The sequence below is a fragment of the Mytilus edulis genome, chromosome 1 (genome assembly GCF_963676685.1).
Source record: "Mytilus edulis chromosome 1, xbMytEdul2.2, whole genome shotgun sequence".
In the NCBI taxonomy this organism is placed as follows: domain Eukaryota; kingdom Metazoa; phylum Mollusca; class Bivalvia; order Mytilida; family Mytilidae; genus Mytilus; species Mytilus edulis.
Genome location: NC_092344.1, coordinates 106,371,347 through 106,393,304, shown reverse-complemented (window position 1 = coordinate 106,393,304; position 21,958 = coordinate 106,371,347). Strand labels below are relative to the sequence as shown.

The following is a 21,958-nucleotide window of genomic DNA, read 5'->3' as shown; positions in this document are numbered from 1 at the left end:
TTGCTACATTGTAGCCAAATGAAATATTACAGTGGTCATACCATAAGAATGACATACCTTAGAAAACTATTTAAAAGGGTTTTAGTTAATGTTTACAGAGAAAAATTGGGTCGACATGTATTATGTGACTGTTTTTATTATAAAAGAAAGAGATACAATTCAAACCGAACGAAAAAAACATCAAAACACATACTCAAATTAAAAAAAATGTGATAACATTACCAGGACCTTAAAGAATCAAATTCAGATTCAATATTTTATCAATTGATAAGGATTAATTTATCGCATAATTCCCACTTCTGCAATTTTATTGAATATAATTTCGCACATTCGACTATTCCACTGCATTGAGATTGTATTACAATATTCAATAAGTAGGATTTAAAAGAATAAAATGTCTTTCTTCGTTGAAAGGATCATAAATCCATATAAAACTGACAACTATGATGAACACTTGATTAACTAACCTTATTATTATACCCAATCTTCAGTTGAAGGAGTTGGTAAAGCCGACTGGTCTCTATGTTTATTTGTTCAATGATAAACGGACCTGATGTTACTGATGATTCCCCTGATACTGGCCAGTAAACATCCTAAATTATAAAATAATCTCTATTATCACTGAAACCAATTTTCACATTTGATATAGAAACAGTGTTCATGATAAATATATCGTTAAATAATGAAGAGGAAAGAAGATTCGAAACAGTCTACCTTAAATCTTTTACACGACATGTATTACTACTCCTTTACAAAGAAAATAACAGTTATTCATTATTTAAGAATTCCACTTTTTCTGAAAAGACAGATAACGCAAAGGAAATAAAATAGTAGAATGACTTTTTTATAAGATCACCAAAAGTAGGACATATAAAATTATGAAAAAGTTTCGTTCATCAATTGTGCTGATGTCACGATGAAGAGGTATATGTTGAACATGAATTTAAAACATAAACTTTACAGTTTATTTAGAATCATATTCAAAACAGTGCGGCTGTGGGCATTGATTGACGACCTAAATTATCCCATTGACTGGGACATATTAGGTGAACGTTTGTCTGTAACCGTACCACTGCTCACTTACTTATTATAGAATTTAAACTGTGGGGTCACCAAAGGTTCTTAACGCCTTTAATAATAAAATAAATCGAAAAATTAATCAGAAATAACCTTTATGTTTTGATTTATATTATTGATATAAATCAAAACATCGTGTTATTCCTGATTAATTTTTCGAATTACTTTATTTAGGTGTTGAGAACCTTTGGTGACCCTATAAACTATAATATTTGAACTTACCCTGCTATCGTAGCTTTGATTAAGCATGACAATAGATGATATGTTATAGTCATACACCAGTCTCCACAGATCTACCTTGGTATCCTCGAGTGGCATCTGTGTCACTATGAACGCTTTACTGTTTTTATAGCCCTAGGTAATAAAAACAAATTTTAAGTACACATTTACAACATTGATATCTTATATGTTAAACAAATCCGGTAGTGTTTCTTAAGTAATTGGTTACTTTTCTGTAAGATTCACCAAACAATGAGGGCTTTATTGACATAAATAATGATGATGGGTTTGGCTGCATACAGCTCAAGCTTGTCAAAGGGGACTGCATCACGAATGATTGATTGATTGGTCGGTCGAATTATGGCTGCCGAATTTCCATTGTCAAATTTTTAGACTCCTTTTTTTTAGACTCCTTTTTTTTCTCATCACTTGGCGTCCGTCGTCGTCGTCGTCGTCTGTCGTCGTTAACAATTTTTCAAACATCTTCTGCTCTGAAACTACTGAATGGATTTGAATGAAACTTAGCATGATTGTTCCTTAGATTATCCTGCACAAAGTGTGTGCTTCGATTTTTGATCGTCAAAAAACATGGCCGCCGTTACTTAAAATAGAACATAGGGGTCAAATGCAGTTTTTGGCTTATATCTCAAAAACGAAAGCATTTAGAGCAAATCTGACATGGGGTAAAAATGTTCATTAGGTCAAGATCTATCAGCCCTGAAATTTTCAGATGAATCAAACAAACCATTGTTGGGTTGCTGCCACTTAATTGGTAATTTTAAGGAAATTTTGCAGTTTTTGGTCATTATCTTGAATATTATTATAGATAAAGATAAACTGTAAACAGCAAAAATGATCAGCAAAGTAAGATCTACAAATAAGTTAATATGACCAAAATTTTCAATTGACCCCTTAAGGGGTTATTGTCCTTTAATGACAATTTTTCACAATTTGTTCATCATATTTGCTAACTTTAAAAAATCTTCTCCTCTGAAACTACTGAATGGATTTGGATGAAACTTAGCATGATTGTTTCTTAGATTACCCTGCACAAAGTGTGTGCTTCGATTTTTGATCCGTCAAAAAACATGGCCGCCGTTACTTAAAATAGAACATAGGGGTCAAATGCAGTTTTTGGCTTATATCTCAAAAACGAAAGCATTTAGAGCAAATCTGACATGGGGTAAAAATGTTCATTAGGTCAAGATCTATCAGCCCTGAAATTTTCAGACGAATCAAACAAACCATTGTTGGGTTGCTGCCACTTAATTGGTCATTTTAAGGAAATTTTGCAGTTTTTGGTCATTATCTTGAATATTATTATAGATAAAGATAATCTGTAAACAGCAAAAATGATCTGCAAAGTAAGATCTACAAATAAGTTAAATGACCAAAATTGTCAATTGACCCCTTAAGGGGTTATTGTCCTTTAATGACAATTTTTCACAATTTGTTCATCATATTTGCTAACTTTAAAAAATCTTCTCCTCTAAAACTACTAAACCAAATTCAACCAAACTTCAACTGAATGATCAGTAGGGTGTATAAAATAAAGTTTGTGCTTTATTTTTTATTTCGTCAAAAAACATGGCCGTCATGGCTAAAATTAGAACACAGGGTAAAATGCAGTTTTTGGCTTATATCTCAAAAACTCCAGCATTTAGAGCAAATAAGACAAGAAGTTAAAGTATTTATTAGGTCAAGGTCTACCTGTCCTGAAATTTTCAGCCGAATTGGGTAACTGGTTTTTCAGGTATAATGCCCCTGAATTGATGATTTTAAAGAAATTTTGCAGTTTTTGGTTATTATCTTGAATATTATTATAGATACAGATAAACTGTTACTAGTAATAGCAAAAATGTTAAGCAAAGTAAGATCTACAAATAAGTCAATTTGACCAAAATTGTCAATTGACCCCTTAAGGAGTTATTGCCCTTTAAAGACTTTTTTCACAATTTGTTCATCATGTTGACTTACTTTAAACAAGAATGTGTCCTCAGTACACGAATGCCCCACTCGCACTATCATTTTCTATGTTCAGTGGACCGTGAAATTTGGGTAAAATCTCTAATTTGGCATTCAAATTAGAAAGATCATATCATAGGGAACATGTGTACCAAGTTTGAAGTCGATTGGACTTCAACTTCATCAAAAACTACCTCGACCAAAAACTTTAACCTGAAGCGGGACAGACGGACGAACGAACGAACGGACGAACGAACGAACGAACGGACGCACAGACCAGAAAACATAATGCCCCTCTACTATCGTAGGTGGGGCATAAAAATCTTCTCCTTTGAAACTGCTGTATCAATTTCAGCCAAACTTAGGCTAAATGAGTTTCAGAGTATCTAGTATAAATTTTATATTTCATTTCCTTGTATGTCAGAAACATAGCTCCTATGGCTAAAATAGAACATTGGAGAAAATGATTTTTTTTTTGCTTTTGAGGAAAATAGGACGATTCAAAGAACATTTAAATAAATTGAAAAGCTAAAATAATCATTGCTGAGAGATTTAACCAAAAAAATTAAGGTGAGCGATTCAGGCTCTTGAGAGCCTCTTGTTTTTAATGTTTTTATTTTGTTTCAAAATGAATTCTTTAAACTAAAGGCAAGAAATGACATGGTTTAAAATTTGGGTCACATTTTTTTCGAAAAATTGGGTCATGAAAGGTGTAATGCAACTACACATTTTGTACGGAATGTACATATTAACTGGTTTATTTAACACCTTCCGTGATTTGCATTAAAAATACGTGCGATATCTAACCATATTGTCATATTTTCCCAATAGATATTAAAGCAATTAAAATAAACTTACAGGTAGGAAAACAGCGTTAATGTATTCATTATGCCCATCAACAGCAGTAGATAGAAGTGGTATTTCAGATCCAACTATAATAGAGAAATACATTTGATCGAACTTAGTTTAAAACAACCAAAAACGGACTGTTCCGTTTTAATAATTCAACAAAATTTGAAAGGAGATCCATAAAATAAATGAAATCATAGAAAAGAGGGGCAAAAACACACCATAGGGACATTCAAACTCATAGATCGAATACAAGTATGACTATTTCAAAAAGAGTCCCCACGAAGCTTCAATTGAACAATAATGTTTCTGGCAGTTGAGATTTTTTAAAATACGTTTTCAGTCGACGTACTGATCATGACCAACAGCAGTCATCTTATAGTATTGTGCAAATAAAAGAAAAAAATCGGCGTAAATGAAATGCAGATCGGCGCAAATGCAAAACGCTGATTATTGTGTATATTCATACACATTAGTTGATGTCAATCTCGATTTCCTTTTTTCATCTTATCTTGAACGATTCAGTTCATATAAATACCTGGCATTATATTGCTGTATCTATTTTTCGTTTTATTTTCTAAGGATTTGCCCTTATCAAACTCTTCTTCTTCGTGCCTTCGAGAAATCTTGTTCATTGCCTAAAATAAGACCAAATATGGACATTATAGTAATAATAATTAATTACCTACTCATGTAAGCATTGATAAAACATTATCACCATTTGAAGGCTGTTCTGTGAAATTTAGATGGAGAACAGCAACAATAGATTTTCAGTAGCTTTTGATTATTCCATGTTTGTGTAGTTGTTTTGTGTAACATCATAGCATTTCTTTTCAATTACTATCTAAAAGCAGACTTGTATAATTCAACAATGCGTGTTGTCATATTCATAAGAACAAAATCCTTTAAGTCAATTTGAAGAAAACTTTCCAATGAACATTATCATCAATTCCGACAGCCGAAAAATGTTAACGTTACAGCAACGCAAGACCAAATCAGATGAATATAAACTTTAAAATGCAAATGATAAACAGTACGAATCAAAAGTTAACTATTATAGTCTTTTTGTTAAAGGTCTTTTATAGCTGACTATGCGGTATGGACTTTGCTCATTGTTGAAGGCCGTACGGTGATCTATAGTTGTTTATTTCTGTGTCATTTTGGTCTCTTCCGCGTGTAACGTCAGACGATGTAATCCCGACATTTCAGAGGGGAATATGAAGATTTGTTTAATGACACGCAGGGTAGTTTCAACCAATCGAATATTGATTAAACTAACTATATGTATAAACAGTGGAATAGAATAATACACACAGCCAAAGATAAATTGAAAAAAGAATCTACCTCATATTGGACACGTAATTTTACTTTCTTTTTAATGCTATCAAATTCTAACAGCTTGTTGTAATCTTCCTGAAAATCCTTAGACGGTATTCCTGCATTTGGGCACATAAGTGCCTCTAAAACTGCATCATGGAGAAAAACATACTGGCGCTGAAAAAAAATATATACGCATACTAGTATGTCTTTGTTGTAACAGTTTTCGAATCGATTTAAATCAATTTATTTTCTTTTTCTTTTTTTTTTTACAAAAAGAAGCTACACCATCACAATCATGCAACACATATAAATATACCAAATTTGATATATAAAATGAAATGAAAAAAATAAATGAATACTACTGACTTTAACTAAATTGTCAAGATGAGTTATAACTCATTTATTCACTTTATTTCGCCTATCTGTTTATTTGATTCAATGTTCAGATTGTGACGGAAAACCTTTACCACTAGTTGTATGTACACTACTGTGATATCCTCCGATATTAATCTACGAAATTTCATTTGAAATATATTGAACACGTTAATGTTTAAATCTTGATCACAATGGATACGTTTAAAAAGAATTTGATCATAAATGTAAATTAATGGATTTAAAAAATATGTACTGTTGTCTTATTGACTTATTCATTATACATGTATAAACTGTGATATTGATATCAAGGAATACCATTTATTACAATATACATACTTGTGTCTGCACCATATTAACCCTTTGGCGTCGTAAACCTTCCACACACCCAAACACGTCCACATACTCGACTTCTTTAGCCTGATTAGCCACATAATCTAAACCAATAAATGTTCCTGTCCGTCCTATACCAGCACTGTCAATTAATGAACAAAATGTAATTGTAGGAATAATATGCAGAAAGCATGTCACATTTGCAACGGGTAGCTTTAAGTTTTTCTATTGTGGATAATTCGAATGATTGCTCTTGCTTTGAACTTTACCAATTAATTATTTACAAATGTATCATAACATGTTCTTGCTAAATTGTGTATATTTTCAAAACTAGAATTTCACTTATTAAAATCGTTTTTAATTACTATTTATTAAAGACCTCTTTCATTGAATTTATTTCGTACTTACCTACAATGAACAACCATAGGACCAGTACATGACACTTCAGTGTTGTTGACTTTATGTCTAAAGTGAACTAACGATGACGAATATTTTGGAACATTTTTATCAGGCCATACAGTAAAATGGAATTGTTTTACTACCTTGCTTTCGCTCCCCTAAAATCGTTATATAAAATGTATACATGCACGATGATATATTAGATCTTCAAATAATACTAGACTTATTTTTATTGTATTTGCATGATGGATGTGATTTTATAATTATACATCTCATTCTCAAATACATGATTTGTGTGCCTCATTATCGCATGCTATGATGTATGGGTTGTGCTTGAATGCTGTATGATGACCTATAGTTGTCAACTTCTATGTCGTTTGGACTATCCTGGAAATATGTATCATAAGCAATCATACCACACCATATTATAATAATATATAGAGTAATGCATATACTTGTTAGAATTGATTTCTAAGATACTAGATAGCTACTCACAGCCAATAAAATTTTCAGAAGTAAACTTTTTTTCTCAGAAAATGTATTAAAAACCCTTTGGCAGATACAAATATACCACACATATACTTTTGGAAAACTATCAACGATTTTGAATGTTTGAAAACAGACTTCTTCTGAGTGTCTAATGTTAAACACTTTCATTGGTGATATCTATAATACTAAAATTACGAGGTCCAATTTGTCAGCCGTCATCACGTAAAAACGACGAATCACAGAATTCAACTTTGTATATAACTAATATAGTACAAAGGTGTAGATTAAAAATTACACCACTCCAGGCCCTTTTGTTTTCCACGTAATTAATATTGCCAATAATTAAGAAGTTCCGGGTCGAGTCCGCTACCGATACCAATAGTATATTCACCTGTTACCTATTACCTTATCTGTACGTTCCGCATCTGACAGGCGCACCACCAAAGGTTGTATTCAGGACTAATATGTTATATAAACGGGTTGTAATCACAGGGTTGACACTACTAAATTGTCGAATTGTTGTCTATTGTAGTATTTTAATCCGTAAGACTTTCTAAGATAACAATACGAATACTAAAAATCTGGACTAAAAAAAGTTTCAATTTGTTAGCGGGCATGACGTAGAACAGCGAATCAAAGAATTCAACTTTATTTATAACTAATATAGGACAATGCTGTTGATTAAAAAATACTCCATTTCAGGACCTTTTGTTTTCCAAATATTTAATATTACCAATAATTGATAAGTTCCAGTTCGACGGGTTCAAACAGAAAGATTTGAAAGCAGAGAAAATTGTGTATCTTATAATCGGCATGACTTTATCAGATGACAGTACTAATACTAAGATAAGGCTTGAGCATAATTATATACTTTTAATCAGTCACGGACCCGCGATATCACGGGTGTGTTCTAGGGTTGACACTACTAAATTGTCAAATTGTTACCTATTGTAGTATTTTAATCAGTAACACTTTCTAAGATAACAATACGAATACTAAAAATCTGGACTAAAAATAAGGCGTATAGGTACAGTTTTCAATTTGTTAGTGGGCATGACGTAAAACAGCGAAGCAAAGAATTCAACTTTATTTATAACTTATATAGGACAATGCTGTTGATTAAAAAATACTCCATTCCCGGACCTTTTGTTTTCCAAATAATTAATATTATTGTTTCAGTTCGACGGGTTCAAACAGAAAGACTTGAAAGCAGAGAAAAACTGTGTATCTTATAATCGGCATGACTTTATCAGATGACAATACTAATACTAAAATAAGGCTTGCGCATAGTTATATACTTTAATTCAGTCACGGACCCGTGATATCACGGGTGTGTTCTAGTATAATCTAAAATAACTCATCGATAATTTATCAATCTTGAGATTATTTAAAAGAATATACTTGCATAGGAAACACATTATTCATGTACGTAAGATAATTTAAAAAAACAACATTTTCCTACCTTTTGCATCTTTATAATTCTCACGACAAAGTCAGAGTAAACCTCTTCTTTAATCAAGAAGATATCAATGGCTCCATATGATACTTTGTGATTTTCTTCTTCTGGCCAATATTGTATACATTTGTGCTGTAAATAGATTTTAAAGTCTTCGATTTGTACAAGACGGTAAACAGGACGGATATATACTGGATGTTAATGAGGTAGAAAACTCTAAAACACACTATTTAAAATTGCTCAACTCGGATATATATCATTATATATATCATATGACATGTCTTTTTTTTTGGTATCTTTTTGTAATTGATATCCGACCTTTCAATGGTTTTAGTTCAACAGAAACAAGCAAACAGAAGTGAAATACAGATATACATTGTACATGGATTTACGTAAATTGGTTTTGATATTTTATAAATTGTAATATCAATTTTCATAAAATGATTCGCTTACATTTTTGTGTAACAATCAATATAGTTTGTATTTCTTCTGATCACTTCTGACAATTCCATTCATTTCACCTATGTCAGATATGTTTCAGTTATTTTTTCGTTATTTAGATAACTTAAACAAAGTTTTTTTCTTCGAATTGTATGTTCTTTTTTTTAAACAGTTGACATTTACCTTGCCTTCCTCGAAAATATTTGTCAGCATAACAATTTTACCACAATCACACTGCCAAACCATCCTCCAAAAGTCGTTTACGGTATTGTCAAGTGGTCCTTAGTATTACATAAAGAATAAGTACAATGTATTAAAATTAACTAAATATATTAATTTTTGTGTCTACACATACCAATTTACCAACGTATTGTATATGCCATTTGATGTCAAATGGAATTTGTATGGCATTTTACAAGTACAAGAAATATCATACATTGAAAGTATTATAATTGTTAAAATATGGATGCAATATGTAATTAAAAAGAAGCTATCAATACTGCCATTGGTTGAATACATGGCATGCTAATTTATGCTGTATATTATGCATTGATAACTGAAATATATATTTTATGTACTATGACTATTCCCAAATTATATTTTTGTATGCTTTATAATAGCTCTTCTCCAACGTAAAGAAAGCCGTAACTACAATTAAATCGTTAGTTTGATGTGTTATAAGAATAGAACATCATTTGCGTCATGGACATTTGCTCTATACTTCTTTATATGAAAATAAAGTACCACACAATATATATTTAAAAAAGCAAAACGGGCGTAAACTTTTTCTCATATAATATCTTAATGGACTTACCTTGTGAAGCTATATACTTTCTAACCCGACCATAACCCTGTAAAGTGTATGTTTTTCTTATGCATTAACGTTTATTTTGTTTTATTTTCGAAGTAACTACAGGAAGATGGAAGTAATTGATAAAAAATCAACTGAAACAAATTCTACTCTTATATACATTTTCACATTTGTAAGATAAGAGCAAATAGATGTGGAATATTTTTAATACTTGTTAGACTAAATATATCTTTAATTGAGCAACAACATCCATAAAAACGACATTCCACCCTGCTCTTTGTACCATTTTGCAATGTTAGTTTTGACGGTAGAACCCTGTGTAATCTGTAATTGCATCTTGGATAGAAACAAACCACGTTATATTAAAAAAGCCATCGCTTTGTATACAATCCAGCTAAAGGAGTAACTAAGAACTAAAATCAATGGATAAGAAATATGTACAAAGGCGGCATTTAAACTATACCAACTAGGAAGGATATGAAATACCATGAATCAATAAACAAACACAAAGACAAACTATAGTCCACACATCACACTGAAACCAGAAATTAAACATTTCAAACAAATCTATGTATATGTGAGGTTTTCAAAGACGAGATAGAGTTCCTGACACGCTTGTGGCACCCATCGTATTGGTAATAACAATAAAACATGTAATAATAAATGGTTTTCGTCGGAAAATCTCAGGGAGGACGAATTTATGATTAGACAATTTTTTTTTATCTATGGTTATATATAAGAGTGATATTTTTCTTCCAAATCTTAACTTATTTAGTTTCATAAGATTTTATTATAAGCAAACTTTTTCAATGTAGATTCCTTGAAAGAAACAGCTTGATACGACGAATTCGTATAGATACAAAGGCTTATAATACATTTTAATCGTTTAAAATGTAAACGCCATACTTAGGTACTACTGTAATGTAACTTTATTTTGAAAGGAACACTAATGTAATTTTTTTCCTCATAAAGTTGAGTTTTATAGGTTCTCGATGTGGACTTTATGGGACGATACAAAGCGGTTGTATTTGTTAGTTGCAGTCTTTATCTTATGGCCAATGCGATACCTACGATTAACATAAACATCAAGCTGACATCTTTTGTTAAAAGACATCATTATATTATCTGAACAGAATGTGAAGTATGTTGAAAGTCATGTTTAACAAACACTCTCATTTGGATATGTTTCTGAACCGGTGTCAAAGAAAACTCGGTGCACTAATTTGATTGCGTTTGCTTTTCACAAACAAATGAGTATTGAATGTAAATAAGAACTTATATATAAATACTTATTTTACGTATAACGATGCATTGTAGAAATTATATTTGACTGCAAAGATTGGCCACATGTGATATATTCATATATATAATGAATAATTTGCATGGAATATCTTTGTATTTCCAAATGTCTGATTTCGGTTTAAAAAAAAATGATGGTAATGGACACCAAACTCACATGTATAAACGAGGCGTTGATATAGTCAGAGAGTGGGGATCCTTCAATTACATCAAGGACAACTCGTGTTTCGTCATCTAATGTGAAAAAAAGAAACTGTGAATATTATTTATGTACATAAAACATCAAACAGTAAACAATAAATTATGTAGATATAGTACAGTGTAAATCTCCATTCAGCTCCAAAGTTAGTTTTCATCGCTAAAACACCCACACATATAATAATCTTTCTATTAAAAGTACGTCATCAGCAACTAAATAGCTACAAGAGCAGCCAATTCGTATCATCTTTTTGCTACAACGTGCTAACTAGAAACAAAAAAAAGACCAGGTTAGTTATTATTTTTTCTGTATGTGTTTTAGTTTAGTTTTTGTTCTTTTTGTCTCATTAGTATTACGAAGTCATAAGAGATTGTCTATTACAATCAAAACTCGATAAAGGACCATTTAGATTTACTCAAGAAAAAAATCAGTTAATATTCTTTGCATATATATGTAGAACTTTTTACATTGTTTTTCTTAGAACAGTTAGGTATAGTTAAGCAATGTAAAATCTAGCAAGTAAATTAATGGATATTCAGAATTTAGCAGTTACATGTAAAAACACACATTTCTGTTCGAATTCCCTTGGTTTTTATTGAAATTTACTGTGAGAACTCCATACCCGGCTCACAAATTTATATCTTTTTCTCAATTGCAAAGGTATAAATTCATGATTATCAATGGTCTCTATTTTTTTAAGGAGACGACAAGGCAACAATCAAAAATATAAGTCTAGGCTATATTGAGATACAACGCCAAAAGGTAAAAAAAAAAACGATAAACGAAGTCCACAACATATTGGTCAGAAAAATTAAACATGAACAACAAGAACGGGGTTTACACAACATGATAGGCAGTTCCGGCTCTAATGGCAATAAACGACAAAAGATATAAGATAATTTCATGTTTGGCATAAACATCGCTTAGTTTTATGTATTTTTTGTAATTAACAACCTATCATAACCGTCGAAATGTCGTTCTGATAATTGTAATATAACGAATATACAGGTGATGATAAGAAAATGATTCAATTAGAAATTTCCATTTAAGGATGTTAATACTTACATGCATACATGTTTTTATATTTATTTTTTAGTTTATTTCCCGGCTTAAGAGCAGAATGTGTTGGTTTTTGTAGACCACTGTGTAATTTCTGAAAAATAATACCTTGAACAAGTTTCAAATAATTTTAAATCAAAATAGAACCAATATGAATTGTTACAAACTTCTTTTGTTTAATATGGTAAATAACGTTAATTTAAATAACAGACTACATGAATCCTTGGTTGCAATATTTTAAATGTTAAAGTCTATTAACTAGAGGCTCTTAAGAGCCTGTGTCGCTCAACTTGGTCTATGTGCATACATGTATTAAACAAAGGACACAGATGGATTCATGACAAAACTGTGTTTTGATGATTGTGATGTGTTTGTAGATCTTACTTAACTGAACACTCTTGCTACTTTCAACCTTTTCTATCTATAATAAACCTTTAGTTAAAGAGGAAAATATTTTGTACAAATTTACGAAAAATTTACAAATCAATGAAAATTGTTAAAAGTTGACTATAAAGGGTAATAACTCCTTAGGGTGTCACCTGACCAATTTGGTCACGGATCTTACTTTGCTGAACATTATTGTTGTTTACAGTTCACCTCTATCTGTGATAGAATTCAAAATAATAACCAAAAAAAGGAAAAAATTCTTTAAAAATTACCAATTCAGGGGCAGCAACCCAACAACTGGTTGTCCGATTCATTTGAAAATTTCAGGGCAGTTAAATATTGACTTGATAAACAATTAAACCTCTTGTGAGATTTGCTCTAAATGCTTTGGTTTCGGAGTTATAAGTCAAAATCTACATTTTATCCCTATGTTCTATTTTAGCCATGGCGGCCATCTTGGTTGGTTGGCTGGGTCACCATACACATTTTTTTAAACAAGATACCCTAATTATGATGTGGCTCAGTTTGTTTAAATTTGGCCCAGTAGTTTCAGAGAAGATTTTGTAAAAGATTACAAAAAATTACAAAAAATTGGAAAAATATGACTATAAAGGGCAATAACTCCTTGAGGGGTCAACTGACCATTTCGGTGATATCGAATTACTTGTAGATCTTACTTTGCAGAATATTATTGCTTTTGACAGTTTATCTCTGTCTAAAATAGCATTCACGATAATAACCAAAAACGGCAAAATTTCCTTAAATTTACCAATTTAGGGGCAGCAACCCAACAACCGATTGATGGATTCATCTGGCAATTTCAGGGCAGATTGATCTTCACTTAGATTTGCTATAAATGCTTTGGTTTCAGAGTTATAAGTCAAAATCTACATTTTACCCCTATATTCTATTTTTAGCCATAGAGACCATCTTGATTTGTTGGCCGGATCACCGGACACATTTTGTAAACTAGATACTCCAATGATGATTTTGGCCAAGTTTGGTTAAATTTGACCCAGTAGTACTAGTTTCAGAGAAGATTTTTGTAAAAGTTAACGACGACGGACGACGACGACGGATGACGGACGCCAAGTGATACTTAAAAGATAATACAAAACGACTTTTCAATTACTACTGAAATGATCTGTTTCATCTAAAACTTGTTACTATTTAATGGAATACTAACTGCAAATTCCATCTCGAGCTTTCCTCCTACTTCTCGTCCATTTTCAACGTAATCATAAAATTCTTTCATAAGAACAGCACTTCTAGGAATCTGTTTATCTAGGGTAAAGCTGTAATACCCCTCACCTTCTTCTTCATTATTGTAATCTCCCTCAACTTCAACTTTGTTGTAGTAAGTGTTGTCATTATTTACTGATACAATGATGCCTCTGTCGTTTACTCCTGCACATTTTTTCGAATCTAAAGGACAAATTAACAATAGTATACAGGAATGTGACAGTTGTTTTTCAATCATGTGATGTGTTTGAGCTTTTGATATTGCAGATTTTATAAGGGACTTTTTGTTTTGAATTTTCCTTGGAGTTCGATATTTTTTTTCTTTTACTTTCGACAAATAGCCGTAAATAGGTAACAGTTGACCAGAAAGATAAATACTACAACTATAGACTGCTTTAAACTTTCTAAGAACGGACATCAACAGTTATTTTAAAACGTAAGGTGATACTGATACTCGGATAAAATATGATTTGCTTTTAGCCATGACATTGTCAGTTTCTTAACGACTATGATCTTGAATGTCCCTACAGTATCTAACGCCTTTTTCTTTTGAAAAAAGTAAAGATTTCAGGTACGACAATTGAATGAAAAATATATTATCTAAAAGTTAGCAAATATGAAAAATTAAAGTGTTAGTCATGGTGCAATGAATACTGTACTAATGATAAAGTTTAAAAGAGACATCTATTATATTATTCATTTGTTTTACCATCAATTTCATTACATGTCTTTAAGAAAATTGATCTCTTTAAAGTGCACATATCATTTGCCTTCCAGATATATGCATAATTCGTTAACAGGCAAATAGTTCAAAACTTCTAACATAATGTTGTCAATAATTAAGTAAATCGAAGTTTTTATTGTAAAAAGAACGTTATAGGTACCTCTTTTGAGTTCTGTTTCTTCAGCAACTGTTGATTTCAATGGAGTTTCCCTGTAAACTGTGCTCTTTTGGGGTTTATGTTTAAGTGTTCTTCTAGAAGAAAAAAGACCATACAAGTAATGTATCATACAATATTCTTATATATATATTGTACAACAAAAACATATGATATGGCATACAAAGAATACACGACCTCTCCTCAAATCGGAATTGGAGTCATGTCATTCGGAAGGGTTCGTAATGTTAAAATTCTTGCTTCTACCAAAAAAATAATATATACACCAATATGCAAAATACAAATACACAGCAATTACCCCGGTTTTTATGAAAGTGCTTCAGCTTGCATGCGTTCAGTGTTTTGAATTATTTCAATCCGTTTGTGAATTTGTTCTAGATTGTTAATCGTAGTATCAGGTGAAATTTGATTCTTCTGTTTGAAATAATACAGAATAAAAGTCTTCAAAACATCAATATAACTTTCTGGTTATTGATTATGGCCAATGCAAAGCACTAGTAAACAAAGGAGCATAGTAGCACTAGTGGTCCACCGTCGGCGAGATAATAATATTAAACAATACTATACTTGTTGCGTTCACATAATTTTCTAAGCTTCATCGCCCCTAACAAACGTTCAGAACAAAATAAAACAAAAATGCGAAGCCTTGAGAAAAATGCTGTTACGATCCTAATCCATAAATAAGTTAAATAAACCTTCTACGTTCATAACCTATTTCAAACCTTCCTTTAATACAGTGAAGTGAAATGAAAAGCGTTTTTATTATTATACATAGATGTCTATCAATAGGATAACTATGTCATGAACAGAAAACTTTAAATCGTATTACATGCATCTCTTTATGAAGTACTTACATTAACATATTACAGACAAATCTTTCTTTATTAACATAACTAAACATATTCCTAACTCTACCTTATCCACATTAAAAATAAGCAACACGACGGGTGCCATATGTGGAAAAGGATCTCCGTTTCCCTTCCGGAACACCGGATATCATTATAATTTTTTGATGGGGTTCGTGTTTCTTAGTCTTTAGTTTTCTCGGTTGTGCGTTTTCTGTACTATCGTTTGTATGTTTGTCATTTTCTTTTTTAGCCACCCGTTGTTTTTTTTTTCTGACTGATACGTTTGCATGTCCATTGTTATGATATTGTAATTATTGTATTTATTTATGTTGGCCTGATTTATGTTGTGTGGCCTGATAGTTGTTTACAGAATAATCTTAGAACTGTGCAGTTTAGAAATCACTAGAACAATTACAGAATAATTGGAACTTTCCAGAATGATCCTAATAAAAGATGCGTTATATAAACTTCTACATTTTACTAGAAACTTCCTTTGTAACTTTCTAGGATGTTCCATTATAGACTGTTCTAGAATCTTCCATGACAACTATATATATACAGACACTAAAGTTAAACTCTCACTCTTGGACTTAGACTTAGACATCGATAGACATTAATATTCATAGCCTTTGGATTTACACGTTTATGCTACAAACAACATCATACTGGATTGTGACCGTAATATTCAGATTGGATTCAGAAAGATATCCGGATACAGATAAAGATAAAAGATTGGACTCGTATTTTGACAGTTAAGTTGACAGTAATATTTGTGTAATACTTCTTGTAAACTTTTGTATAATAAATATTGTTAATTTTTAGTATTGATTTGTGTCTTTTGTTGGCTACAATTTAAAGGTAATTTCTGGCCGTAACAGAAATTGGGGGCTCGTTCTGGAGACTGAATTATCTTATTCAAAATTTGTTTAGTAATTTTTATTATAACTAGCCAACAAAGTTCTACAAAATGGCATTTGATGCCGGTAAATTTTTGAAAACGCCTGACCTTGAGGGGTTTGATAATTTAAAGAAAGAGGAATTAGTGTTGCTTGCTAAACATCTGAAATTAGATTTTAAAGTATCCATGAGAAAACAAATTATAAAAAATTTGGTTATAGACAAATTAGTTCACGCAGAAATTTTAGGTGAAGAGGCTCTTGAACTTAAGGTCGAAAATATTGACGCCTTTAAATTAAAACAGCTTGAATTAGAAAATGAACTTAAATTAAAAGAACTGGAAATGAAGGAGATGGAGAAAATAAAAGTAAAAGAACTTGAAATGAAGGAAAGATTGGAAATGGATAAAAAGGAAAAAGAAGATGAATTTAAATTAAAAGAACTTGAAATGAAGGAAAGGCTAGTGATGGAGAAACTGAAAATTGAAATGGTCAGGGAAGAAAGCAACACTAAAGTCCAGCAGAAATCAGAATATTTTGATGCAGCAAAAAATATACGTTTGGTTCCCAGATTTTGTGAAAAAACAGTCGATAAATATTTTCCACAGTTTGAGAAAATTGCTTGTAATTTGAATTGGCCAAAGCCATATTGGACTACAATGCTACAAAGTGTTTTTGAGGGTAAGGCCGCTGAAATATACTCCGCATTTCCATCAGAAAAAAGTTCCGATTATGACACGGTGAAACAGGAAGTTTTGAAAGCTTATGAGCTAGTACAAGAAGCATATAGACAGAAATTTAGATCTTATAAAAAGTTTGATTCGCAAACCTATGTGGAATTTGCTCTGGAAAAAGAAGATCTATTTGATAAATGGCTTACTTCAAAGAAAACAGATAACAATTTTGATAACCTAAGACAATTGATGTTATTAGAAGAGTTCAAACAATGTAACACCCTCTACAGGGAGATTAGGACGAACACCTACAATAACTGGTCCAGTTATCAAATCTGACTTCAGATAAATACGATGGAGAGGAACATCTATACAACCTAACTCTACACCTTGTAACAAAACGGAGGCACCAACAGAAGTCTTCTCGGACAAAGGCAACACACCTTCTAACAATAAAGACTGAGAAGCTCCAGTGTCCCGTAAAATGTGTATAAATGTGTTCATTTAGACTTAAAAACACATTTAGACGACAAAACTGTTGGGACAGTACATGATGCAGCTGTAATTTCAGATAATTATACCCTTTCACATAAAAGAAGTTTCAAGGGTCAAAATGTTAATAATTCAAGTGGAAATTACAAAAATCAAAGCACTGAGCGTACTGATAGTAAGCCTGTTGCACAGAATAAGAGTCAGTCCAGTTTTAATATGTCTAGTCCAAAATTTGATACTTTTGAGAAGAAGTCACTGATTTGTGCTTATTGTAAGAAGAATGGTCACCTGATGGCTGATTGTTTTAGACTCCAGAAGAAGAATGAACGAGATAATAAGCCGAAGTCCAGTGCGTGTACGACACCTTATACTACCAGTACGTTGGAATGTCCTGCTAGTCAGGCTTTTAAGTCCAGTTTTTGTGATTACATGGAGGAATATAAACCCTTTATGTCTGATGGGTTTATTTCTATTGTTGATGATACCACTCTTCAGCCTATTAAGATTTTACGGGACACTGGAGCTTCTCAGTCTTTATTGTTAGAAGGTGTGTTGCCTTTGTCCGAGAAGACTTCTGTTGGTGCCTCCGTTTTGTTACAAGGTGTAGAGTTAGGTTGTATAGATGTTCCTCTCTATCGTATTTATCTGAAGTCAGATTTGATAACTGGACCAGTTATTGTAGGTGTTCGTCCTAATCTCCCTGTAGAGGGTGTTACATTATTGCTAGGAAATGATCTAGCTAGGAACAAAGTGGTTGCTGAACCAATTGTTACCATTGAACCAGTGGTGGATGTTAAATCACCTGAAGATGATGCTGAATTGTATCCAGCGTGTGTTGTTACTAGGGCGATGGCTAGAAAACAACAAGATGAGAATTTGCAAGAAGACAAGTTTGATTACATGGACCTCTCTGACACTTTCCTAACTGACATTGAAGGTCCTGGTAGCTCAGAAAAGGCCATAATAAGACCACCTAGTGTTAACAAGAATGTTATTATGCCATGGCCAAACGTAAACAGCCATTCATTAGACCGAAAGAATTTATTCGAAGAACAACATAAAGACCCTGAGGTTCTTCAGCTCAACCAGCGGGCTCAACCACAGGAGGAAGCAGACAAAGTGGCCGAATGCTATTACCATCAGGACGGCATTTTAATGAGGAAGTGGAGGCCTCCTGATGCTACCCCAGAGGAGGAATGGAGAGTGGTATACCAAGTGGTGGTGCCTAAAGTTTATAGGCAAGCAATTATTGGTCTTGCCCATGACACCCCCTTGGCTGGACACTTAGGTATAAGGAAGACTTACCTTAAGATCTTGCAGCATTTCTACTGGCCCAGACTTCGAAATGATGTCGCAGAATACTGCAAATCATGCCATATATGCTAGGTTGTTGGTAAGCCTAACCAGAAAATACCACCAGCACCACTTCTGCCTATTTCAGCCTTTGACGAACCTTTCAGCAGAGTTCTAATTGCCTGCGTTGGACCTTTACCAAAGACCAAAACTGGAAATGCGTATTTATTGACAATCATGTGTACATCCACACGCTTTCCTGAGGCTATTCCGCTAAGAAATATCAAGACACCTACTATTGTCAAAGCTCTTATCAAATTTTTCACATTAGTAGGACTTCCTAAGTCTATACAGTCCGACCAGGGATCAAATTTCATGTCAGGTCTATTTCAGCAAGTCGTGTACCAGTTAGGGATTGCTCAGTATAGATCAAGTGCGTACCATCCAGAATCTCAAGGTGCCTTAGAACGTTTTCATCAAACATTGAAGAACATGATTAGAACTTTTTGTCTTCAATTTGACAGAGACTGGGATGATGGAGTTCACTTTCTACTTTTTGCAGTTTGAGAGGCTGTTCAAGAATCCCTTGGATTTAGTCCCTTTGAGTTTGTATTTGGCCATACTGTAAGGGGACCGTTAAAATTGATTAAGGAAAAGTGGCTAACTGAACATACTGACCTGAATCTTTTAGACTATGTATCTAGATTTAAAGAAAAATTGTATACTGCTTGTCAAATTGCTCAGAAAAACTTAAAAAATGTACAGAACAAGATGAAAATATGGTATGATAAAGATGCCAGGAACAGAGTTTTTGAGCCTGGTGATAAGGTACTTGTATTTTTGCCAGTCCCTGGACATCCTTTACAGGCTAAATATTGTGGTCCTTATACAATAGAGAGTAAAATCAATGATTTGAATTATATTGTAAAAACTCCAGGTCGGCGCAAACAAAACAGAGTGTGTCATATTAATATGTTAAAACCATATTTTGAGCGTACTACTGAATGTGGGAGTAAACCAGATGCCACTTTAGGCATGGTTAAATTTGAAAACAATCATGACAAACCAGATGTAATTGAACCACATTTTAGTTCTAAATTAATTAAACTTAATAAAATATACCTGTATGTTACTGACATAGAAATAGAAGAAAGTCAAAATATATAATTTATATCGTACCTCCGTTTGACAAGAAAAACAATAATTAAAGCAATGAGTATTATTGCTACCACAGATCCGACACCACCACCAACAGCAGCAGCAGGAAATGCATTAGAAGAGTTGTCTGAATAAAAAGGATAATGTTATATATTACAATATTTAGCTAAATACAAAGTATGTTGTGAATCTAGGCAATATAGGAAAGGTGTACTGACATAAGTAGTCTCTAAACACTTTAACTCCAAATGGAGCTTTCGTAAGTAGAAGCCATATTAACTATGTGTATCAGTGAGAAAAATGTAAAAGCATAAAAATATAGTATATATACCAATACACATAATTAACAGCGCCTGGTGATGTTTCATAGACTGACCGGTTTCGGTCCAAAAAGGACCTTCATCAGAGGTAGAAAGGTGGATTAATGTTTGCACCCTATTTATATAGATATGGTAACCGGTGGTTGAGTTAAACGGCGGTTGAGTTTACCGGCGGTTCAGATTTAACCGGCGGATTAAAGTTATCCAGTGGATGAATATGTATCTGGTTGATATCTAAGCAGGTTCAATTATCCTTTCAGTTACAGTTATCTATATTTAGCTAATGTACATGTTACAGTAAACTTTTTGACATGTTACGGTACACATTTTGACATTATACGGTAAACATGTGACCTGATGATATAACAAGATTTGGGCTTTAGCATTGTGTAAAGGGTGTTTTAATAATTTAAGAAGTACATGGTCATCATTAAGTCTTGATCTTTGGCTTATGATACACCTAAATATCAAGTCTTGGAATAGTATTCCATGGTATTCATGTGATCTTGACAGTTGGTTTATGATACACCTTAACATCAAGTCTTCAAATAGTACTTCCTAGTAGTCATGCAGTCTTGATCTCAGGCTTATGATACACCTGAATATCAAGTCTTGAAATACTACACAGGTAAAATAGCTACGGACGTTTCACGGCCGTGGTAATAAACGTCCGTAAAACATCCGTAATACGGATGTATTACGGATGAAACGGTTACGTCCGTAAAACGTCTGTAAAAATACATCCGTAAAACGTACGTGTAAAAACTGACGTAAAACGGATTGTCCGTTTCACGGACGTATCGTAAACATACGTATTACGGACGTTTCTACAACATCCGTATTACGGCTGTATCATATTCAAAGATGTAAAAGTACCATGCATGATATACGCACGACTGCTTATACATGTATAAAGTAAAATTCTTAACTTGCTTTCAACATTCTGCATGCCAGACATACATATGTATAGTGAATCTCTGCTTCAAGGCTATAACTTTAAATATTTGCATAATATGAGTACATACATGACATACATGTACTAATATAATTTTTTATTATTAAAATAATTAACTTTTGTTCATTATGAACATCCATTCGCAACTACCCTATATTTTAAGCCTAGAAATAGCGTACCAATTATCAATAAGCACTGTTAATGTCAGAATTTCTCTCCCATCAGCCCAAAGAGTCAATGAAAAATATGTAAAATGTAAAATAAAAAAAAATCCCTACCTATCCTATTTTTTCAAAGATGTAATAGCTGAATAGCATGAACACAGATATTATTTTATTTGACCTAATTACAAAAAAAAGAAATTGAAAAAAATCTTTCTATATTTTTTTCTAAAGGTTGTAATTACAATTAAGTTGAATTATAAATACAAAGAGTGCTTGGCAGTGGCAGATCCAAGGGGTCCGGGGGTTGGAACCCCCCCCCCCTTTTTTTTGGCCGATCAATGC

At 32.5% G+C, this 21,958-nt stretch overlaps 1 protein-coding gene across 1 annotated transcript in view; it reads right to left on the bottom strand.

The window, feature by feature from the left end:
• Nucleotides 1–21,958, bottom strand: part of LOC139516972 (receptor-type tyrosine-protein phosphatase alpha-like) — a 146,378-nt gene that overhangs the window by 2,255 nt on the left and 122,165 nt on the right. Inside the window, exons 10-24 of the mRNA XM_071307463.1 lie at nucleotides 20,199–20,304; nucleotides 14,802–14,890; nucleotides 13,862–14,100; nucleotides 12,295–12,382; nucleotides 11,188–11,264; nucleotides 9,735–9,771; nucleotides 9,104–9,201; nucleotides 8,486–8,611; nucleotides 6,544–6,692; nucleotides 6,142–6,277; nucleotides 5,455–5,604; nucleotides 4,649–4,748; nucleotides 4,120–4,193; nucleotides 1,300–1,431; nucleotides 468–593 (exon numbers count right to left, since the gene is read on the bottom strand). Of these exons, the coding sequence (XP_071163564.1) occupies nucleotides 468–593; nucleotides 1,300–1,431; nucleotides 4,120–4,193; nucleotides 4,649–4,748; nucleotides 5,455–5,604; nucleotides 6,142–6,277; nucleotides 6,544–6,692; nucleotides 8,486–8,611; nucleotides 9,104–9,201; nucleotides 9,735–9,771; nucleotides 11,188–11,264; nucleotides 12,295–12,382; nucleotides 13,862–14,100; nucleotides 14,802–14,890; nucleotides 20,199–20,304 (1,727 nt within the window). The remainder of the gene's footprint in view (nucleotides 1–467; nucleotides 594–1,299; nucleotides 1,432–4,119; nucleotides 4,194–4,648; nucleotides 4,749–5,454; nucleotides 5,605–6,141; nucleotides 6,278–6,543; nucleotides 6,693–8,485; nucleotides 8,612–9,103; nucleotides 9,202–9,734; nucleotides 9,772–11,187; nucleotides 11,265–12,294; nucleotides 12,383–13,861; nucleotides 14,101–14,801; nucleotides 14,891–20,198; nucleotides 20,305–21,958) is intronic.